Source organism: Geotrypetes seraphini, chromosome 3 (genome assembly GCF_902459505.1).
Source record: "Geotrypetes seraphini chromosome 3, aGeoSer1.1, whole genome shotgun sequence".
Classification (NCBI taxonomy): Eukaryota; Metazoa; Chordata; class Amphibia; order Gymnophiona; family Dermophiidae; genus Geotrypetes; species Geotrypetes seraphini.
The window spans coordinates 329,083,868-329,105,460 of NC_047086.1; the positions used below are offsets into that span (position 1 = coordinate 329,083,868).

General features: G+C 46.7%; 1 protein-coding gene across 5 annotated transcripts in view; it reads right to left on the reverse strand.

The window, feature by feature from the left end:
- PPP4R3B (protein phosphatase 4 regulatory subunit 3B) overlaps nucleotides 1-21,593 on the reverse strand; it is a 234,886-nt gene that overhangs the window by 123,910 nt on the left and 89,383 nt on the right. For 4 of the 5 annotated variants that reach the window (XM_033937914.1, XM_033937913.1, XM_033937915.1 and 1 more), the window contains exons 6-7: nucleotides 15,943-16,059; nucleotides 11,649-11,765 (exon numbers count right to left, since the gene is read on the reverse strand). The exons of the other annotated variant lie outside the window; for it this stretch is intronic. In XM_033937914.1, the coding sequence (XP_033793805.1) occupies nucleotides 11,649-11,765; nucleotides 15,943-16,059 (234 nt within the window). The remainder of the gene's footprint in view (nucleotides 1-11,648; nucleotides 11,766-15,942; nucleotides 16,060-21,593) is intronic. 5 annotated transcript variants of the gene reach the window in all.

The window sequence follows — 21,593 nt, forward strand, 5'->3', positions numbered from 1 at the left end:
ATGCATGTAGGAGCTGGTGCCCATGGCTTTGTGTAGAGAAATGACTGCAGACGAGAGAAAGAGAGACAGAAAGAGAGAGACAGAGACAGAGAGAGAGAGAGAGAGAGAGATGCGTTGGGACTCAGGAGAGAGAGGGGCACATTGGGACACCAAAGGTAGAACAGAATCCCAGTCAGATGTTCGTAAAATGGGGACTGCCTGTATTCATAATGAATATATATAAAACAATTGTGTGCACTGCCATCCTTGTATACAGATCTGTGTCATAAATATTTTACTGTTGATAGCCTGAAATCCAAACAGATTGGTTATATGCCAAGAACTGGATTGAGAACCACTGTAACAAACAAATCCACATGAACATTCAGACACACAAACACAATCACTCTTAGTAAGTTCCAATATTGTCAATGAAAGTGAGGTGCAAAAAGTTTCCTAAGCTATGCAATGCTTATTTATTCATATTCAATTTGATTTGGTCCTGAATATTGCTCCAGATACATTACTCATATCTAACCTAATCTTCTATTTCTGCATCACTCATACCTAAGCAGGCTCAAGGCGACTTACAAAGAGAAGTGAGAGGAAGCAGAGAGAGGCAGGGAGAGAAGAGGAGGAGACATGAGGGGGAACATTTGGACAGGGGAAAAACACGAGATCCTGCTGAACAAAAATGCACTCAATGCGAATCCCAAAAGAACTGACAGGGTGCAGGCTGTGCCAGTCTGGAGAGACTAAAAGAGAGAAAATTAGCAGATGAGAACCTAATTTCTCCTTCTTAAAATGTCTCTCCAGACTGGCATAGGTCACTGATGGGATGAACCAAAGCAGTACCCATCATGGGTGGGACCCTCAAAGGGCCACCACAAGCACGTGCTCCCCGAACACCTCGTCCTGACGCGCCTGAACATCTACATGGTACTCCCGCACAAAGGAATGGAGAGAAGGAGAAAGCTGAGCAACAATATCCAAGATGGCGTTCAGAGCAGATGCTGAGAGGTGAGCTCCTCTCTAGTGCTGCTGCACTACGAGGAATACCTTTTCCCTCTTACCTCTAACGCGGCTTGCCCGTGGGAATTTGGATATCGCCGGCAGCTGTTTTTCTCTACCGGTGAGATAACTTTTTTTTTTCCTTTAGGGCCCTGAACGGCGCTTTGGACCAGGCGCAGACGCGACCCGATGGGGAAAAGGAAGGGCACTACCCAGCTGACTCCTCCGGCAACTGGAACCGCCAAACCCCAGGTGCAGATGACGCTGGATGGGATGTTGATGTCTCAGATGAAGAAGACGCCCTCAACTCTGGGAGGAACGCTGATCACGACAAACCTCAGTAATGATCGGGTTTTCCTCAGGGGCGAAGTCCAGCCCAACCCGGAAGTAGCCCTGCAGAGAAAGTGGCTAACCAGCATATCCAGGAAGGTGGTATGCTGTCTAGCCACGGAGGAGCAGTGGGAGGAGAAGGGGCATTGGAAGAATACTCTACTGGAGCCCAAACATCGGCCTTCGAAGCAGAGGCAAGAAACATCTCAACCTTCATGAGTAATATTCAGTTTGGACTGTTGACAAAGCCAGCAATAGTTAACTTAGATGAACTATGGAGGACTATTGAAGTCATGGACTCTAACCTCCAAAAGGCAATGACTAAGGTACAGGCAGATTGTGTCTCTGTCGACTCTCAGGTGGGGGGTCCATGAGAAAAAGTTAAAAGAATAGGGAGATGAATTTAAAAAAGCATGAAGAACAGATTGTGCAAATAAAAAAGGTAGAAATGGAGATTATTAAAGAAAGATCTTTTATTCAAAAAAACCTTGAGTTTATGGAAAATAAACAGAGAAGAAACAATTTAAGACTGTTTAATTTTCTTAAATCTCCAGTAATATCTCCATTGGAAATGGTGCGTAGATACTTGAAGGATATCTTATTGATCCCGGAGGATAATCTACCAACTATCACCACGGCTCAAATTATATCTTCAGGGAAGAAACAGGATAGTTCAACTCCTGCTGATTCAGAAAGAATTAATTTAACAGACTTTCTGGAGAATTCCTTGGAAGTAGTCACGGAAAGGATTACTCTCCTGGTGACATTTGCCTTAGAGCATGACAGAGACTTGGTTTTTAGACTTTACTTCAGACACATGAATGATAAGTTCTTTGGTTCGACAATCCGGGTCTTTCCAGATATTGCTCAAGTAACACAAAAGAGGCAAAAAGAATTTCTGTTGTATAAACCCAGAACTCTGGCTTTGGGTGCATCTTTTTTATTGAAATTTCCGACCAAATGTTATGTATCACTTCAAGGAAATTTTTTTTTATTTTTTGAACCAAAGCAATTGTTGGAATTTATTTCGGCCAAGGAAGGGGGTGGAGTGGTGATTGGTCCGTTAGTAGCTCCTACAGTTTAAAGTACAGGCTCTTGGGGGGTTTATATCACCGTCTCCTGGGCTGCTCTTGTAATTGATGTTTTGTATACATATGTATATTTATTTATATTAATTCCAATACTTGGATCTTTACCTTTACTTTTATTTGTGGACTAAATAATATATATTTTATTTCTAATTACCTTACATTGCCTTTGTGAGCAGTGATTAGGATTATTAGTTTTCTTTGATTTCTAATGCAAATCTGTACTCAAGTAATTAATGTGCTTGTTTGTAACTTTGGAAAAATGAATAAATAAAGAATTAAAAAAAAGAAATAGAGAGAAGACAAGACCACCGCTTTACAGATATCCACCGGAGGCACCAGGGAAGATTCAGCCCAAGAAGCAGACTGATACCAAGTAGAATGAGCCTTAAAGCCTGGAACCAACTTCTTTTGAAGAAGATATGCAGAAGCAATAGTCTTCTTGATCCAGTGCACAATGGTGGCCTTGGAAGCACCGTCCCCCTTACAAGAACCAGCTAAGAGGACAAAAAGGCGATTCGATTTCCGGAACTCCTGAGTCCACTGAACATAAGAGCGAAGGATCCGGCAGACATCTAACTTGCGCAACTGCCTCTGCTCCAAAGAGTCCTCCTGACTACCCAAGACTGGGAGGACCACGGACTGGTTGACATGAAAAGGCAAAACCACCTTCGGCAGAAAGGAAGGAACAGGCCGTAGTACAACGCGCTCCCTAGAAAACTCCATGAAGGGAGGCCTACAAGAGAGAGCCTGCAGCTCTGAAACACATCTTGCAGAAGTAATGGCCACCAAGAAGAAGAGTAACGAGCAAGAACCCAGGGGCTCAAAGGGAGGGCGCACGAGCACAGACAGGACCAGCTTGAGATTCCAGGCTGGAATCGAAAGCTGCACCGGAGGCTGAAGCAATTTGACCACTCTCAAAAAATGAATCACACATACCATGCAGCAAACCTCGAAATACCAGCTGAACCTGGAGGGAAGACCAGGCAAGGCCCCTGTCCAGGCCAACCTGCCAGAACTCCAAGATGTGAGGCAAAGAGGTGCGAATGGAAACCAAACTACACATGGAACACAACTCCTCAAAGATACGCCAAACAGGCACATAAGCCCAAGAAGTGGAAAGTCTCCGGGACCCCAAGAGAGTGGAGATCATTTTATCTGAAAAACCTTTCTTACCTAGGCGTTCCCTTTCAAAACCCAAGCCGTAAGACAAAAGAGACCCAGATCGAACATTGGAATGGGGCCCTGAGACAGAAAGTCAGGCAAGAGGGGCAGTGGAGGACGAATCAGATCTGCATACCATGAGTACCTGGGTTAGTCTGGCACCACCAGGATCACGCGGCCGGAGTGCCAAGCAATGCGAAGGACTCTGCCCACCATCAGCCATGGAGAAAACACGTACAGGAGGCCCTCTGACAGCTAAGGCTGCGCTAGAGCATCCAGACCCTCGGCTTGAACATCCCTACGCTGACTGAAGAACTGGGGCACTTTGGCATTGACACTCATGGCCATCAGGTCCATGACCGGCTGACCCCAAGCCTGCACAATCATTCTGAAAACTGCAGGATCGAAATACCACTCTCCGGGATCTATCACATGACAAGAAGATGAGTCTCTGCCCAGGCCATGAATAGAGCCGCATCCTGCACCACCAGATGACTCCTGGTTCCCCCCCTGACGATTGACCTAAGTCACCGCCATGGCATTGCCCAAGAGAACCCAGACCAACTTGCCCATCAGCAACATCTGGAAAGCTAACACCACCAACTGGATGGCTCTGGTCTCCAGGACATTGATCGACCAAGACGCCTCCTCCACATTGGAAGTCTACACTAAACCAGGGAAGACTGTACAAGCTTACATTCTGGAGACTGAGAACAGACTGAGTGTACTTGGGACTGCACAGCCCACTTGTACCACAGCCAAAACTTTATGTCTCAGTCTCCACCTACTGGTCATGGAGAGTTATTACCCATCAGTGAGCTGTGCTGGTCTGGAGAGACGCTTAGGAAACAGAATCTGTAGCTGCTGCAATTGTCTCTTCCACAAAAAAACCCTGGGACCCTTTTAGAATGTAAAAATTTCTCTAGAATTAAGTTCAAACCAGCCCATTTTGAAATTTGATGTGTCTTTTCACTGATTCTTCCCCAAGCCAATTCTGGGCCTGTTACATCCACTTTTCAGAAAGTCATTTTGTCCTAGACGGATGGATTTTCAAGCACTTATGTACTCATGTACAATTTTTTTCCCAACAGTGTTGCTTTGAAAAGAAAAAAAATAAAACATTAAATATTAGTGAGTGTGTGGCGCAGGGGTTAGAACTACAGCCTCAGCACCCTCACTGCTCCTTGTGACCCTGGGCAAGTCACTTAGTCCCCTCGAGTTTGAGCCCACTGAGACAGATAGGGAAATATGATAAAGTACCTGAATGTAAACCACTTAGGATAAGTGGTATATAAATAAATAAAAATAAAATAAATATTAGCTAAAGGAATGAGAAAATTTCAGAAAACACTTCAAGTTATCTGGTTCCTAAACTACAGCAATATATATACTTGAATATAAATCCATCCAAATAAAAACCGAGATAACAGTCAACCCTCCCCCCAAAAAAAAGAAAGAAAAAAGGGGAAAGGGAATGTTAAATTGAAATAATTGAAGGTTTATATTCTAGCATTCCCTCCTCCCCCATGATGTGTGACATTCCCTTTCCCTCCCTTGTGTTGTTCCTCTTCTTCCTCTGCTGCCCCTTTCCCTTCACATAGAGAATGGCATGGTGAATGTTAACCACGGTTAACCCACAGGAACGGCAGGGGGGGGCAAAGACTGATAGCTGCAATTACAGGAACAAGGTCATTCATCGCCCCATGTAGTGGTGAATAGCCTTGTCCCTGCAGTAAAGTATCTGCCGCGTGTTGCCTCCCTTCCCACCCCTCCCGGTCAGCAGTCCTCCTCCCTCCCGATCGCCCTGGTCCGGACATCTCTTCCCCTTGTCAGGCCATCTCCCTCCGAGCGGCCCGGACACTAGCCTTCTCACAAGTCTTGCACGACTGCCCCAAAACTTCTCCTCTGATGTGAGCTGCCGAGGTGAAAACAGGAAGTTGCATCAGAGGAGAAGCTTCGGAAAAGCTGTGTGTGACCTTCCAATAAGGCTGGTGTCTGGGCCACTCGGAGAAAAAACCTTGATTATGAAAAGCCCCCGCAAAGGTGACGGGAAGGGAGATGGTCCAATGAGGGGAAGAGGTCGAGTGGTGCCGAAGTGGGGAGGAGAGAGAGAGGTGAACAGATACTGGAAGGAAGTAGAGAGGAAAGAGAGAAGCAGACACTGGATGGAAGTGGGGAGGGGAGAGAGGCGAACAGACAATGAAGGGAAGTGGGGAGGACAGAGAGGGGATCACATACTGGATGGAAGGAAGAGATAAAGAAAAAGGGCACATGCTAGATTGGGGAAAGAGGATAGAGTTAGTGAGATAGAGGAAGGGGTGAGGGAAAGAGATGTCAAATTGTAGGTAGACACAATGAAAGGGAATTTGAGGACTGGAAAGTAAGAAAGTAGACAAGAGGTAGTAGACACATTGAAAAGGAAGAGAAGAGAGAGATACCAGAGCATTGGAGGAGGAGATATATACCAGATCTGAAGGGAGGAAAGGAGGAGAGAGATGCTAAAAACCACCTGGGGAAGGGAGTGAGAGATGAAAGGGAAGAAGACAGATGCCAGACCATGGGGAGGCAGAGGGAGGAAGATGGGTGCCAGACCAATATGGGGGGGAGAGGGAGAGATGGAAGGGAGATACAGACATGTCATATGGAAGAGGCAGAGAAAAGACAGACAGTTGATGGAAGGAAGAGAATAATGAGAAGATGAGGAAAGCAGAAACCAGACAACAAAGGTAGAAAAAAAATTATATTTCTTTTCTTTCTGCTTTAGGATAAAGTAGTATTGTAACTGTGTTGATAAACATTTACAAACAAAGCCCTGAAAGCTGAAGATCTATTCCTCTAGTTCAGCAGCCAGAACTCTAATTTTTAAAATAACAATTGTACAGAATGTTGTTTCTTTTAAAATAAGTTCAGTATAAAACTATTTAAGGCTTGTGCAGATGGGATCAGATGGTTGGCGGAGATGGGGACCGAGCTGACGGGGACGGGACGGGGACTGAGCTCACGCAAATTGGGCGGGACAGGGACAAAGTTCGCAGGGACAAATTTTTTTCCCCGTGTCATTCTCTACTCCCACAAAACTGGCAGAGCTCCCATTTACTTACTTCTTCTTCCCCAAACAGATGAACCCCTCTCCTGGACCTACTGGTAGCTTCCCCTGCCTATGATTCTGGGCCTACCAAAGTGGCTGCGTGCTGTAGAGGCAAACTGGAACAGGAGTGATTCCTATTTGCTTTTGCTCATGCTGCCTCTTTAATAAAAATAGTTGCTGTGACCCCCAGTGGTCATCTCATACGCGTGCCACTGGAGGTCATTGCAGCCATTTTAGGAATGGAGCTAACACCAACCCCAAAATGGTTGTCACAACTACCAGCAGTAAGATTGTGCTGGAGGTCATGACAGCCATTTTTTTACTACTGAGATGGCATGGGCACAAGTAGGGATTGCTCCTGCCCCAATGTGCCATCAGACCACCAGGAAATTATGGTTGGCTTGGGAAAGGGGGGATTGTGTATTTGGAGAAGGGAGCAAGGGAGTAGGTGGGAGCTCTGCCTGTTTGGGAGGTGAGGTGCAGGCAGCAGTGGTGGTTGCAGAGGAGGAGGGATAACACAGGAAGAAAGAGAATGGGAGGAATGCTGGACACCATGGAGGGAGATAGGTCTCCAATATAAATCAAGATTCAATTTTTGATGCCTTTTATTTAGCAAAAAAAATCTCAATGTTTGAGTACAAAAGGAGATTATGTACTTACCCTGGTAAGATCTTTTCCAGTAGATATGAGAGACATTCTAGTCAACTTACAAAGGATCTCAAAGTCCCTCCTTGAGGGCCACAATCCAGTCGGGTTTTTAGGATTTCCCCAATAAATATGACTCATGAAAGAGTCGTCAATAATGCAGGAGCATGCTGCGCATGTCCAAGTGCTGTAGCAGACGATCCAGAGATTGTAACCCTTCAGCTAAACAACCGGGAATCCAACTTCCAGATGGACATGGAAAGCTAAAACCACCTTCGGCAAAAAGAAAGAAGGAACTGTCCGCCAGGAAATTCTAGTCTCAGGATCTTGGAGCAAAGGGCAAAGACACGACAACGCCTGCCAGTCTGAAACCCTACAGACCCATGAGAGAGCAACCAGAAAAACAATCTGGAGTAATAAATCCCCGAGAAAAGTATTCCCCAACGGATCAAAATGAGCCCTGGCAAAGTCAGACAGCCTCATATCAAGTTCCCAGGCCAGGAGCAGATTCTTAATGGGCAACCGGACCCGAAGATCTTTCTGTAGAAACCTAGCAATATCCAGATGTAATGCCCAAGAGAACACTGGGATCTAAAACCAGATAGACTTGTCACCAGGATCCACAGGGCATGAGGCCTTTATCCAGAAAGACACGCTTTGAAAAAGCGTGACCGCTGAGTCGCTACACTTGAGTTGAAAAAGGGCCTATCTGTTATTGGCTGTAGCTATGACTAGCTCCAAATAGCCTTTATTTATTGAATTATTATTTATTTTTTCAACCTGTGCGCTCAAGAGCTAATCAATAAGAGCAAAATGACCCAGATCCTTCTTGGCAACTGGGCCAAGTTGAGACACTCAGGAAAATCACTCAGGCGCAAACTGTATGCCACACATAGCCGCATCAGATCCGCGCACTATGGCCTTTAATGCAAACCGGACAACAACAGAATGACACGGCCGGGGTGAGTTGCAATCCTCTGAAGGACCCAGCCGAACAGCAGCCAAGGTGTAAAAATATATAAAGAAGAACCTCCGGAGGTCACAGTTGCTCTAGAGCAACTGTTCTTCAATCGCCGGTCCGCGGACTGGTGCCGGTCCGCAGAAAATTTCTGCCGGTCCGTGCAGGGTCGGCGAGATAAAGTTGGCAGTTAAATTTCCTGCCGACTGCGGTTCCTCCCAGCCTCAGGCGATCAAGACAGGCTGCCGATGTTGGGGCCTTCCCTCTGTGAGTCTTGCCTGTTAGGAAACAGGAAGTTGAAACAAAATAGGCATGACTCAGAGAGTGAAGGTCCTGACGTCGGCAGCCTGTCTTTATCGCCGCCCCTACCGAGTTGCTGAAGAGGGCCGCGGGAAAGTTGCAACTGGAACGCAGAGAGCTGCAGATACAGGTGCAGGTGGAGGGAGGGAGATGGTCAGCGTGTGCGAGCAAGATCCTGGGGAGCCTTCACAGTGGCTGTCTCCCCTCCCACCAGCTCTCCTACTTGTCAGGGCAGTGATTAACGGGCAACTTCCTGCAGGCAAGTACTGAGAGCTGCTGGAAGGGGAGGAAGCCACTGTAGGAGGCTGGGAAGCTGTTGCATAAAGGGAGAGCTGTTACTGGACTTGGAGGGAGTTAGAAGGAGAGATGCTGCTGGGAGGGGAGGAGGGAAAGGGATGGGAAGAGAGTTACTGCTGGACAGGGGAAGGAGGGAAGGGAGAAGGAAAAAATGAAGGAAACAGCTGGCAAGGACATTAGAGGAGGGGAAGGGGTCAGGATGGAATGGAGAGATCAGATGAGGGAAAGGGGAGAGATAGAAATGAGAAAGTAGAGAGATTGATGCTGGGAAGGGGATCAGGAGAGAAATAAGGAGAGAGGGACAAAGATGCTAGATCTGATGTAGGAGAGATAAAAATGAAGAGAGCAGTAAAGCTGGAATGAATCATGTAAAAAGGAGAGAGGTGGCGCAAGCTGGATGGAAAGGGGAGAGGGGATAGAAAGATAGCAGATACCATATGGAAGGGGAAGAGGGCAGACAGTGGATGGAAGGGGCAGATCCTAGATTGAAGAGACAGAGAGGGCAGACGCTATATATCCTGCTAGAGCTGGTGTTAGACATAACTGGGGACTGAAAAGTCCAGGCAGTGCTTCTTTAGCTTCCTGCTGGGCTCACAATCTATCTAACATACCTGAGGCTATGGAGGACTGAGTGACTTGCCCCTCGTTAGAAGGAGCCACACAGCTCTTCCTGCCAGTCTGAAGGACTGTCTAGCAGGTGCCATGAGAAGATGGCAACCTGAGAAATCTGTGCGAGAAGCTTTGAAACTTGCAGTCACTGCACCCTAGAAATAGAAAAGACAGTTCAGGAATCAATTCTATAGTGCTACCAGACACACACAGCGCTTTAGTGCTACCAGACATACACAGTGCTGCACAGAGGCTCAAAGAAGAAGAAAAGCTCTAAACTTCCATAGACTCACTCTTCAGGGACACCGAGAGAGACAAGAAGATACCCGTATGAAACACAGGGTACTCTCATGCCGCTGACATCACTGTGCAGCAATTTGCCTTCTGCCGACCCATAACAGCAAAAAAACTGAGATTGGGCGGCTGAGCACAGGGCAGAATCTCTTTCTTAAGCACTGTGAGGCATAACAGTACAGTCGCAATTAAAGTAGTTAAGTCTTTTCAAGCAGAGAGAGTGGGGAAACATACACACAAGGTATATCACTGCAACAGTGGCAAAAGCTGTTGAAACACTCCTGACGCGTAGAACCCCGAAAACAGGGAAGCCGCGGGATAGTGACCTAAGTCAGCTGCAAAATAAACTCCATGAACGCTGCGGTGCTCCCGCTAGCGCTGGAGACTCGAGCGCGTGCCTGTTTAATGGCAAAATGAGCTGTCTCTATCAAAAATGCATTAAAAAACTATCCAGAGCCAACCATTAAAATATTTTTCACACTGTCATGGTGTAAAATGCTTAAAATGAACACTGGAGAGAAATAAATGAATGCTGCTTCGTTCTCAACTTAGGAAAATAAGCGCATGCCTCTTGCGCTCAGTCAGGAACCGGCTATGTGAAGAACACACCCGGAGCTGTCCAAATATTTACCTCCAACCAGCCGCGGGAACTGCCAAGCAGAGTCCACCTCGGGGAGAAATCCCACTACCGCTGTGGTGCTGCTGCCAGAGTATGAAAACAAGCGAACATCTACAACACGCGGGAAGGCACTAGTTCCGTCAATAGAGCTCTATCCATATACCAGAAGCCCTTTACTGAATAAACTTCATACAAATGTAAATTTACTTGTCAGTCACTAAACCATTTCCACAACTCTACAAAATATAGTGTTTGATAAAAAACATATTTCTTCTGTAGACTTACATCGAATCCGCAGCTCCACCACAACCAGAAACAAAGTTCAAATAAAGCATATACTCATAACTTTGTTGATAGTGTCAGAAGATGCCGGTTGCTCAGCACTATGAGGACAGAATTGTTTAATAGTCACTGTGGTCTCTTTTTTTTTTCTTACAGTGAAGGGAAAGAAGAAAAACCGAGACCCAGTCAGACCTTCTATCATTGGAGGGAGGGTGAGGCAGGGACCTGGGGGGGGGGCCCAGGTGTAACCCCTAAAGCCAGCACCGTTCAGCCGGACACCCCTGTCTCACTGAAGAGAAACCTCAACAGGAGAAATAAAATTGCCAACTCACTGAAGAGAAACCTCAACAGGAGAAAATAATTTCCAGTCACAGCCATAATTCAGGAGCTAGTTGAATAGCGACCATCACCTGCTGGGAGATAGAGCATACTGAAGATGCAGGAGGTGTGCCAGCCAATAGGACCACCTGTTAATCAGTTTCTCTATCTCCACCTGCTGGTAGATGTGTGCTATCCCATTGGTCTCTGGATTCATCTGCTGCTGTTGCTAAGGAAAAAATGATATTTTTTTTTTTTTTACAAGGCAAAAGAAAAGAAAGAAAAAAATGACTGAAACAGTCAAAGAAATCCACGAGAGCGGGAAGGCAGCGAGAAAAATTTCAACGGCCATTGAAAATGCATCTGCTTTCCTCCGCGGAAACTAAGAAACTGAAGGACCGCGCGCCTACATCGAGCGGGAAGGCACTCGCGCAAGGCACTGCTTTCATTGTATGCTAATAGATCTCATGCATATTCATTAGGGGAAAATCCTGAAAACCCGACTGGATTGCGGTCCTCGGAGGGACTTTGGCACCCCTGGTCTAGAATGTCTCACTTATTGCACTGGAAATGGTATTTAGTCCTATATTGAATACTTCCATATGCAAAGTACTAGAGAAACCCTCTGGCATAAGACTCAAAAATATGAAAACTTTTATTACTTACATCATCGCTTTGCTGGGCTTCTTGCATAACAAATTCTCGGACCATGGAGGGACTAAACTCTACTAGATATGAAAATATATCTGTAGCAGCAGATCTGACCTGTAAATCATCCATACCCTAGAATAAATCAGCATGCAGTTAATATCAGCAAAATTCTTTCATTGTATATACCAGTACAATAATACTGTACATTACAAAAAGGATGCCCATTTTGAGATATTTGTAACCAAGTAACCAACAAATGGCAAAGAAAAGAAATAAACAGGGGAAATTATCAATGTGGGCTACAATTGAGACATGCTATTTTACTTTCAACTCTAGTTATTAGTAACTAGATCTCGCTGCATAAAATGAGGCATGTGGTAAAATAAGTTTTACCACATGCCTCATTAGGTTACAATGATAACTAAGGCCCATAATTTTACTGTTGTGAACTTCTTGATCAAGGCAATAAAAATGGACACCTGGTCTTAATACTTCTGCCTGATAGGTTGGTAATGTTCTATGGTAGATCACACAACTTTACTTGAGCTGTTGATGGGAGGTTTCTTCATAGTGGTTAAGTATAACATTAAGATGCCAAGCAACTGGAAGAGGTTGGATTGGTGATTTTCAGCATATGGTTTTTGCTCTGGATTAGGACACTGAAAGCTGTTCATTTCAGTAGATGAGCAACTAAAAGGCAAAGATTTAAGGAAGGATATGCAATTCTAAAGAGGATCTGGCTGAGTATGGCTAAAACTAGGATCTTATTGTTAAAAAGAATGAAGATTACTAATATATAAACGTGGTTATGTGCAGAGGTATGAGGCACTAAAAGCCTGTATTGAGTGCGACTCTGATAATTATATCTAGAAGACCTAGAGCATTCTGTAGAAAAAGGGTAAATAAATGTAAAAGACCTGTTGTTTATGCCTGAACATGTGCCTGACAGCAAAATTCTAGAATAGGGAATAATAGAGAAAGTGTTAAAAGGAGCCCCTTTAACAGTCTGGTTGCAGGAGAGCAAGATCTTCTACTGGTGTGAAGTTCTGAATTGCTTAATGTTTTTTAATGCCTGCTGTCTGCTCAGAATAGTTAGAGGAGGAAGCAGGGGACCTGGAATGAGCCTGATGTAAAAATGTTTAATCTCTGTGAGCCTACGGGAGAAGTAATTGCAGGGCTTTGTGTAGTGAAAGCAGCGATCCTTTTGCTGGTTATTTGGCTTTCCCCAAACTGAGGTCTGCCCCCTCCATCACCAAAGCTAGGTGTAGGAGGGCGGTAGGAATTGAGGCTGAAAAGGTCTCTTGATTTCAATTCCTCCTGCAGTGCCTAATCTGAGTCTTAGATTGGGGGTGGGAGGGAGTTGCTACTGATGAGGGTGCTTACCTTTCCTTGGAGACTGCTGCTGTTTTGAAGTGAAAGAGAAACTGCGAGGACGAAGTCTGGCCCGCAGGAATCCTCCTAGTCTGTAGTTTCTACTTCTTTGAAACGAGAGAGGACTGCAAGGCTGAAACTTGGCCCATGGGAACCTTCTCTGTCTGTGATTGCTCCAGATTGCTGGAGACAAAGGGGAAGCAATGTATTGCAGTTCTGATTATCTTTTTTCCTTTTCATGAGTCGGTGTCAGTGAGGGTGATTCAAATCTCCCAGCGGGCCGAAACAAGACCCTGGGAAGTAGGGAGCAGCAATTCACTTCCTCCAGTGGGCCGAAACAGGACCCTGGTAGAAGGGAACAAGAGGAATGGGAACCTCATCGGCTGTTTTGTTCACTGCTGTGCTCCACTTCTTTCTGCCACTCCTTCCCATTGAAATCCTGTCAGGAAGCGGCAAATCACCTCCCCCAGAGGTGCTAAAACCAGGCCCTAGGGCAGACATGGACAAACTACAGCCCGCGGGCCATATCTGACCCGTTTAGTTTTTTAATCTGGCCCGCCGAATTTGTCTAAATTTTATTACTACTGTATTTTTTGTTCTGAGTGAATATACCTTTAAATTGTGCTGGTCCAGTGTGCACAAGGCAGGCGCGAACTTTAACTGTTCCAGCATGGGCCCGCACTGCTCCCTGAATGGCTGCCGTCAGGAAGCAGCGCGGGGCCAGGCTGGAGCGTGAAAAGCTCACACCTGCCTTGTGCACTGCTGGCCCTGAAGGAGAAAAGAAAGCGGCTGACGAGGTGTCACTCTCGTTCCTCGGTGCATGTGGAGACTCGAGTGGGTCGGCACAGCTCCCGGGGAGGGAGGCTGACGGCTGGAAGCTGATGCAAGAGCTCCCTGGGAGTTCACCCTCAAGGGGGGCAGGGAGCATGGGGAGTCCCTCATTATCAGTAAGGTAAGAGTACGTTGTCTGCTAACTTTGGAAAGGTGTGTTCGGTGCTAGTTTGGGAAAAATTTAACTTTTCTTCTGTTGTTGCCATGTTAGTTGACTTGGGTATATGGATTGCTTGACCCTTACTCACTGAACTATAGCCTACTTCCTCAGTTCTTTAAAGCCATGATGTTGCTATAACTAAAGTTTTCAAATCTCTTGTTTATTTGACTACATTTTGGTGTACAGACTGAAGGGATATGCTCCTGTGCCCAGGCTGAAATGCAGGTTAAAAATAGGATTATTATAGAAACAGAGAAAATGAAGGCAGATAATGAAAGTGGTTCATAATGGGGTTTTTCTTGTTTTCCTCCTCCAAATCTAGGGTGCATCTTATGGTCAGGTGCATGTTATGGTGCAAAAAATACAGAAACCTTTTATGTTATGATGTTTATGTTATGACGTTTACATTTAATTTATATTAGTTCACACAAACACTCCATCCATCTGCTTTTGGTCCGGCCCCTCTGTCAAATTTAACAACCCATTGTGGCCCACAAGTCAAAAAGTTTGCCCACCCCTGCCCTAGGGGAAGGGAACCATTAATGAGGATGTCAAATACAGTACGGTCATGTCATTGAAGGGAGAAGCCTCAGTGAAATTGGAGCTATTGCTCTTTTTCAGCAGGAAATTTGAATTTTGTTGTGAAAGTCCATAGAATGAAAAAGTCTCTGGTAGGTTTAAAGATGTTCTCCCCGTGGAGCTCGGTTAGATGTTCTCTCAGGGTTTCCTAAGCTGGCATTGTGCTTCCAACCAACTGACTTTCCCACCAAAATTCAAATTGGTGGACTGCCCTGTTCCCAATCAGGTCAGTGAACTCACTATTTCCAAAGTCACAGTGTAGACCTCACAGCACACTCTGAAGAAAGCCACAGCATGGTTCATAGTCATTCACGCGCGAGACTTCAGCACACCGACATTGCAGCGCAGACAATTCGGCGCAAAACCCCAGCGTACCGCCTAAAAGTTACTTTTAAAGAGCTCCAACGTGGGGTGTGAGTAGGGGACCCCCCAGTTTACTTCATACTCTTTGCGCTGCTGTTGGGAGGGGTTTGGAACCCTCCATTATAGAGTAAACAACTTTTTCCCAATTTTTTAGGAAAAAGTTAAGTTTTCTCTATAATGTGGGGGGTTGCACCCCCACACCCCCCCAAAAGCAGCGCGAAGAGTATGAAATAAAGTGAGAGGGTTCCCCCACACATCCCCCTTCGGAGCTCTTTAAAAGTATCTTTTTCAGTGGCGCACTGGGGTTTTGCGCCGAATTGTCTGCGCTGCAATGTCAGCGCGCTAAAGTCTCGCGCGCTTTTGTCCCGTCAACCACAGCATGATGGCTGAAACTTGTTTCAACCTGACAAAGATGTAGTGAGACCTGGAAACCTGCAACAAGCACAGCTTAATCTTCTTTTTTTTTGTAGGGCCCTAATGCCTCTGAGGAGGGTCCTCTTCCTTTACTCCTTTTCTTTGCTCTTTTTTTTTTTTTAAAGATAGGTTTGTCAGAAAAAAAGTATAAAAAAGAAATTGATAAATATATTTTCTCTCCTTTTGATTTTTTTTTAAGTGTGTGAGAGAGAGGAAAGAGCTTAGACCTGTCAAGATCAGCTAAGAAAAAAACTGAGTATCAAGGGGAGGAGCCCCTTGATACTTGATGGTGGGAGTCTCTGCAAGTCTGCCAAAAGCTTTCAATTGCAAGGGGAGAGCACTGACACACAGGATCAGTCTTAGGACTTTACCAAGTGTGGACTGCATCTCCCCTGCTTGTCTCTGAAGAACATCTGTTCCTGGCAGACAACTCTATTTTCTCTATAAGCAAGAAGAAAAAAATAAGCCATACAAGTCCTGCTTGTTTAAGGAGAAAAGAAATGCATTTTTATAAATGTTATTGTAACAGTACTGGAAAGAAAATTAAACTTCTGATGAGTTTCCAAACAATATGATCTAATTTGCACTCACCATCACAATTTCAAGGGCAGGAAGAATTCCCAGATTTGCCAGAGTTTTGAAAAATGTATCCCTGTTTTGAGGTTGCAATGTCTGAGAAAATGCGCAAAACTCCTTGAAAAAGTTTACCTAAAAAGATAAATTTAAGATATTGAAAACCTGCATTTTGAAAAATATATGTTGTACACAGATGCAATTTGTGTAAATACAGCTACACAAACTATAGTGAAATAACTGGCTATTATTTCCTACTCCTCTCTAACTCCTTCCACTACCTCAGTCACAATATCAGTTTCTCCTCCTTTCCTCCCTCCCTTATCTTTTTCTCCTTTCTCCAATACCTCCTCTGTTCCTCCCAGCATCACATCAACCCATCCTACCCTCTTAACCCTGCTCTTATCTGATCTCTTCTCTACCCTCTTCGTTCTATGCATTTTTTTCATGCCCTTTTCTCTCTCTCTTTGCTTAATTTAATTCCTTTCCCTCTTGGATTTCCTTTTTACACTCTCCATATCTTCCTTATATGTCTACCTCCATCTCTCTCAACTGATTGTGATGGTACCCTATTTTACCAACAAAAGATTAGGTTATTTACCTCTGCTAATCTTCTTTCTTGTAAACAGATTCTGGAATCTTTACCAGCGGGTTTGTGTATCCTCTCTAGCTGAGCTGCAGGTACTCCAAAACAAAGCTTTAGCCCCTCCCTAGGTATATACATCCTGTCACGTGCCTAAGAATTCCAGTCTGTACACAAGCCAGGGAGACCTAAGAAAAACAGGAAACACCAGAAAGGAAAGAGAGGGGTGCGGGGACTTCCGCAACATTTCAATTCTACTCAGGAGAAACAAAACAGAACAATTAGTGGTAAACGGCCAAACTTTGTATAACTTTAAATTGGAACAATGTCAAAGAACAGTATAACGTTGAAAAAGAGACACAGCCTGAGGGCGCAGACGGGCCACCACCCAGGGACCCTCTAAACCCCAACCCCACATAGAAGGGACCAGATGGGAGTCTCAAGGAGGCTGGTCAAGACAGACATCCACTTACCAGGTACTGTCAGGCGATCTGCGAATCGGATAGAATAGATGGGCGAGTGTGAAGATTCCAGAGTCTATTTACAAGAAAGAAGATTAGCAGAGTTAAATAACCTAATCTTTCGTTATTGTACAATAAAATCTGGAATCTTCATCAGTGGGACGTTATCAAAGCAGTCCCAACACTTTGGGGGGGGGGGGCATTAGCCCACCACCAGGACAGAAACTCCACAAGCAGTATATTGCTTAGCCGTCCCATCAAGTCGGGAAAACATGGGAAAAGATATGAAGCAAGACCCAAGCGGCTGCTCTGCAAATCTCCACAGGAGAAACAGCGGGTGACTCGGCCCAAGAGGAAGCCTCTGTCAGAATGAGCCTCCACCCCAAGGGGAGGTGGCACCCCTGCCGATATATAAGCAGCGGAAATGGCTGCACTGCTCCATCTAGAGATGGTAGCCATAAAAGCAGGCCGGCCCCTGTGAGCTGGACCTGCCAGAACAAACCAATGGTCTGAAAGGCATCTCAAAAGGAGACGCCAACATTCTATGTGCAGACAGGACCGCTACAAGAAACACGGTCCTGATGGTAAGATCTTTCAGAGAGAGATCTGAGCCAGGGGTTTGCAGGGCGGACTAGCCAGCAAAAGCAGAACCAAAGTCAAATCCCATGTGGGACAAGGCATCCTTAACGGAGGCCGCAGCCTCTCCATCCCCTGCAAGAACTGGACAACGTCTGGAAGAGACGCAAGAGAACCCCTGAGAGCAGTGGGACCCAAACACGAAAGTCCCGCAACTAGACACAGAGCAAAGGCACTGCCAGACCCTGGAGCCCAGCCTGCAGGAAGTCGAGGATCCACCCAAGCCCTCACACACCAAACCTGGAAACACCTCAAGGCCTTGGCATAGGCAGACAGTAGAGATCCGCTCACTGAAGCAGCATAGTGATGACCGCAGGAAAATAACCCCAAGCTGTCAAAGCCATGCGCTCTAGAGCCAAGCCGTAAAACCAAAGCAGTCCAAAACTTGAAGTGCTATGGGGACCTGAGTAAGCAACCTCCGGAGACAGGGAAGCCACAACCGGTCCCTATGCAACTGCATCAGATCTGCGCACTATGTTCTCCAGGGCCAATTTGGGGCCACTAGGATCACCAGGCCTACTTGAGCAGGCACTCAACGCACCAAACGCATCCTATCAGGGACTACGGAGGAAAACACATACAGAAGTTCACCCCCCGGGGCCAAGACTGGACCAGAGCATCCAGCCCCTCGCTGCCGGCTTCTCTGCATCGGCTGAAGAATTTGGCCACCTTCCGGTTCCAGGTGGACGCCATCAGATCGAAGGCTGGACAGCCCCACCACCGAACTATGGCCTCGAATGCCATCCTGGATAATGACCCATCTCCCGGGTCCAAAATCTGACAACTGAGAAAGTCTGCCTGAACGATGTCTACGCCGGCCACGTGGGCCGCGTACAAAGTCACCAGATGCTTTTGCCCCCGTGAAAAGAGCATCCGAGCCCCCAGACTCAGCAGGGAACTATTTGCGACCCCCAGACGGCGGACAAATCTACCGCTGTCACGTTATCGGAGAACACCCAAACTGCCTTCCAATGGAGAGAGAGAGTTAAAACTGCAATATGGCCAGCCGGATCGCTCGAAGTTCCAGGCGATTGATGGACCATCTGCACTCCAGCACCGTCCACCAGCCTTGAGCTGGATAATTTTGCAAACTGCCCCCCAACCAGACAGGCTTGCATCTGTCGGCAGGGTCACCCAGGCCAGGACCCTCAGAGGAAGCCCTGTCTAGCATCGCAGGAGATAGCCATCACGGCATGCTGCTGCGGGCTGCTGCCAACCCAAGCAGTTTCACACCCAGCAAAGCTCGCTGGGAGTTCAATCGATCCAAGAGAGACCGTTGAAGAGGTCGAAGTTGTGCTCCAGTTCACAGAAACACATCCATGGTCACAAACATCAGACCCAGGACTTGCAGGTACAGCCAGGCTGTCGGCACCGGAACCTGCAACAGGGCCTGAATGGTACTCCATAGCTTGAGCGTCTGGTAGTCCGGAAGAAACACCTGGTTCGTGCCCGTGTGGAACTGAACTCCCCGATATTCCAATGCCTGCATTGATACTCGATGGCTCTACTTCAAATTGAGCACCCGAGATGCTCCAGCAATTGAACCACCTGGTGAACCACCCAGCAGCCCTCTTCCATTAAGGGGGTCCTGAATAACCAGACGTCTAGGGACGGATGGACTAGCATGCCCTGCAAACGCAGGTGGGCAGCCACCACCACCATGATTGTTGTGGAAGAACAGGGCTCCACTGTCAGTCTAAAGGCAGAGCTGCAAATCAAAAATGCCGACTGAGTACAGGAAACCGCAGAAACCTCCTATGCTCCTGAAAAATCAGAATGAGGAGGTAAGTTTCCATGAGATCCAGGGAAGCCAAGAATTCTCCAAGCGCTACCACCGCCAAAACTGAACGCATCGTTCCCATCCAGAAACGGGGTACATGCAGAAAGGTATCCATGGACTTGATTTCCAGAATAGGCCTCCAATCTTTGGAGCCTTTTTGTGGTATGAAGAAGTATATTGAGTATGTCCCGGAGCCCAATCCCTCCAACAGAGAGCAAGAAAGTGCATTTAGAGATTTGTACCACAGCCGAAACCACTGTCAGCAAAGCTACACCCTTGGAGAATTCCGGGTCCATGGGAGCAAGAGCGCTAAAACCCCGGCACAATTAAGGGAACCCTCCTGGGATTCCCAAGTCACTAAAGGCATCCCATCCCAGTCCAGAAAGGAAGCGGGCAGCAGGCGGTGATCACTCAAGAAGGTACATTCTGTCAGCAGCCGGAGGTCTGAAATCAGGTTCAGGGACCCGAGGACTCAGAAAGGAGGGCAGGTCACTTGACAGACCGGAAGAACCTGTGCACAGCCAGGATAACCCCAGTACAGGGAACTCGCCGTCAGTGGGATCCCGAATATCTGCCAGAAAAGCCACACTAGTGGAAGCTGTAGAAAAAAAACTGCGCCAGCAAAGGGACAGAGACCGGGGCAGAAGTGCTGGTAAAACCAACAGTCTGCTCTTCGGTGTCACTGAAAGTAAACACAAAGACTTGATGGCATCCAGAGGGAGGGCAGATCCCATCTGCAGCACTGGATTCAACTTGGAAGAAGCAGGCACAGCCTCTTTCAACCAGAAAGCCTGACACATTATCTGACACTTGCAGACGGGAAATAGGCACTGGCAGCGAAAGCCGCTCTGCGTGCCGCAGGATTGATGCTCTTAGTAAAAAAATGAGACATTCTCCCCCAAAGCTGCTCTTGCATTTCCATGCAGCGTGGTTCGCACCCGTTTGAGGGGGACCTGATGCGCCAAAAGCATCTCTGGTAGAAGTGGAGGTAAAGAGGGACTCTCTGGAGGAAAATGCTGAATCTGCGCACATCCCACCCCCAACGCGGGCCGCAGCGCACATGAATTGCAGCCACGAATCCACCATCGAGGCATGAATGCATGCCATCTTGTCCTGAGGTGGCTATCTGTGAAATCTGGAGCAAAAACAAAGTTTCTAAGGGTAAAAAATATACTTTTAAACGTTTGAAAGTAAATCCAAGATGGCCGCTGCGGGTGCCAATTTTTCCTTAAAACACCCCAGGGGGGAAAAAAACCCCACAGGAAACCCAGAAAACGGTGATTTTTAGATTTTACAGGGGGGGGCTAGGGCATGCAGGGAAACCACCTAAAAAGCACAGTTACTTACCGTAACAGGTGTTATCCAGGGACAGCAGGCATATATTCTCACATGTGGGTGACGTCATCTACGGAGCCCCAGCGCGGACAGCTTTTCAAGCAAACTTGATTGAAGTTTCAAGTTTGCTACACTGCACCACGCATGTGCATGCCTTCTTGCCCACTAGAGGGCGCATCCCACCTCGTGGTCCTCAGTTCCATAACTAGCAAAGAAGCCATCCCCGGGGAGGAGGGCGGGTTGTGAGAATATATGCCTGCTGTCCCTGGATAACACCTGTTACGGTAAGTAACTGTGCTTTATCCCAGGACAAGCAGGCATGATATTCTCACATGTGGGTGACCTCCAAGCCAACCAAAAAAGGGCAGGTGGGAGGATGGCAATTAGGAAAACAGGTTACATAACACCGACTGGCCAAACTGGCCGTCGTTTCTGGACAAAGTGTCCAGACAGTAGTGGGAGGTGAACGTATGAACCGAAGACCAAGTGGCAGCTTTACATATGTCCCCCACAGGAGTAGACCGGAGGAAAGCAACAGAAGCTGCTATCGCCCGGACCTTATGCCCTGTGACTCGACCCGGGAGCGTAAGACCAGCCTGAGCGTAGCAAAAAGAAATACAAGCAGCTAACCAGTTGGACAAGGTGCGCTTGGAAACAGGATGTCCTAAACGATTAGGATCAAAGGACAAAAACAATTGAGGAACCTTCCGATGAGACCTGGTACGTTGGAGATAAAAAGCCAACGCCCTCTTACAGTCAAGCGTGTGGAGCGCCGTCTCGCCAGGATGGGAGTGGGGCTTAGGAAAAAACCCAGGAAGAACAATGGACTGATTGAGGTGGAAATCAGACACAACCTTAGGTAAAAATTTAGGAT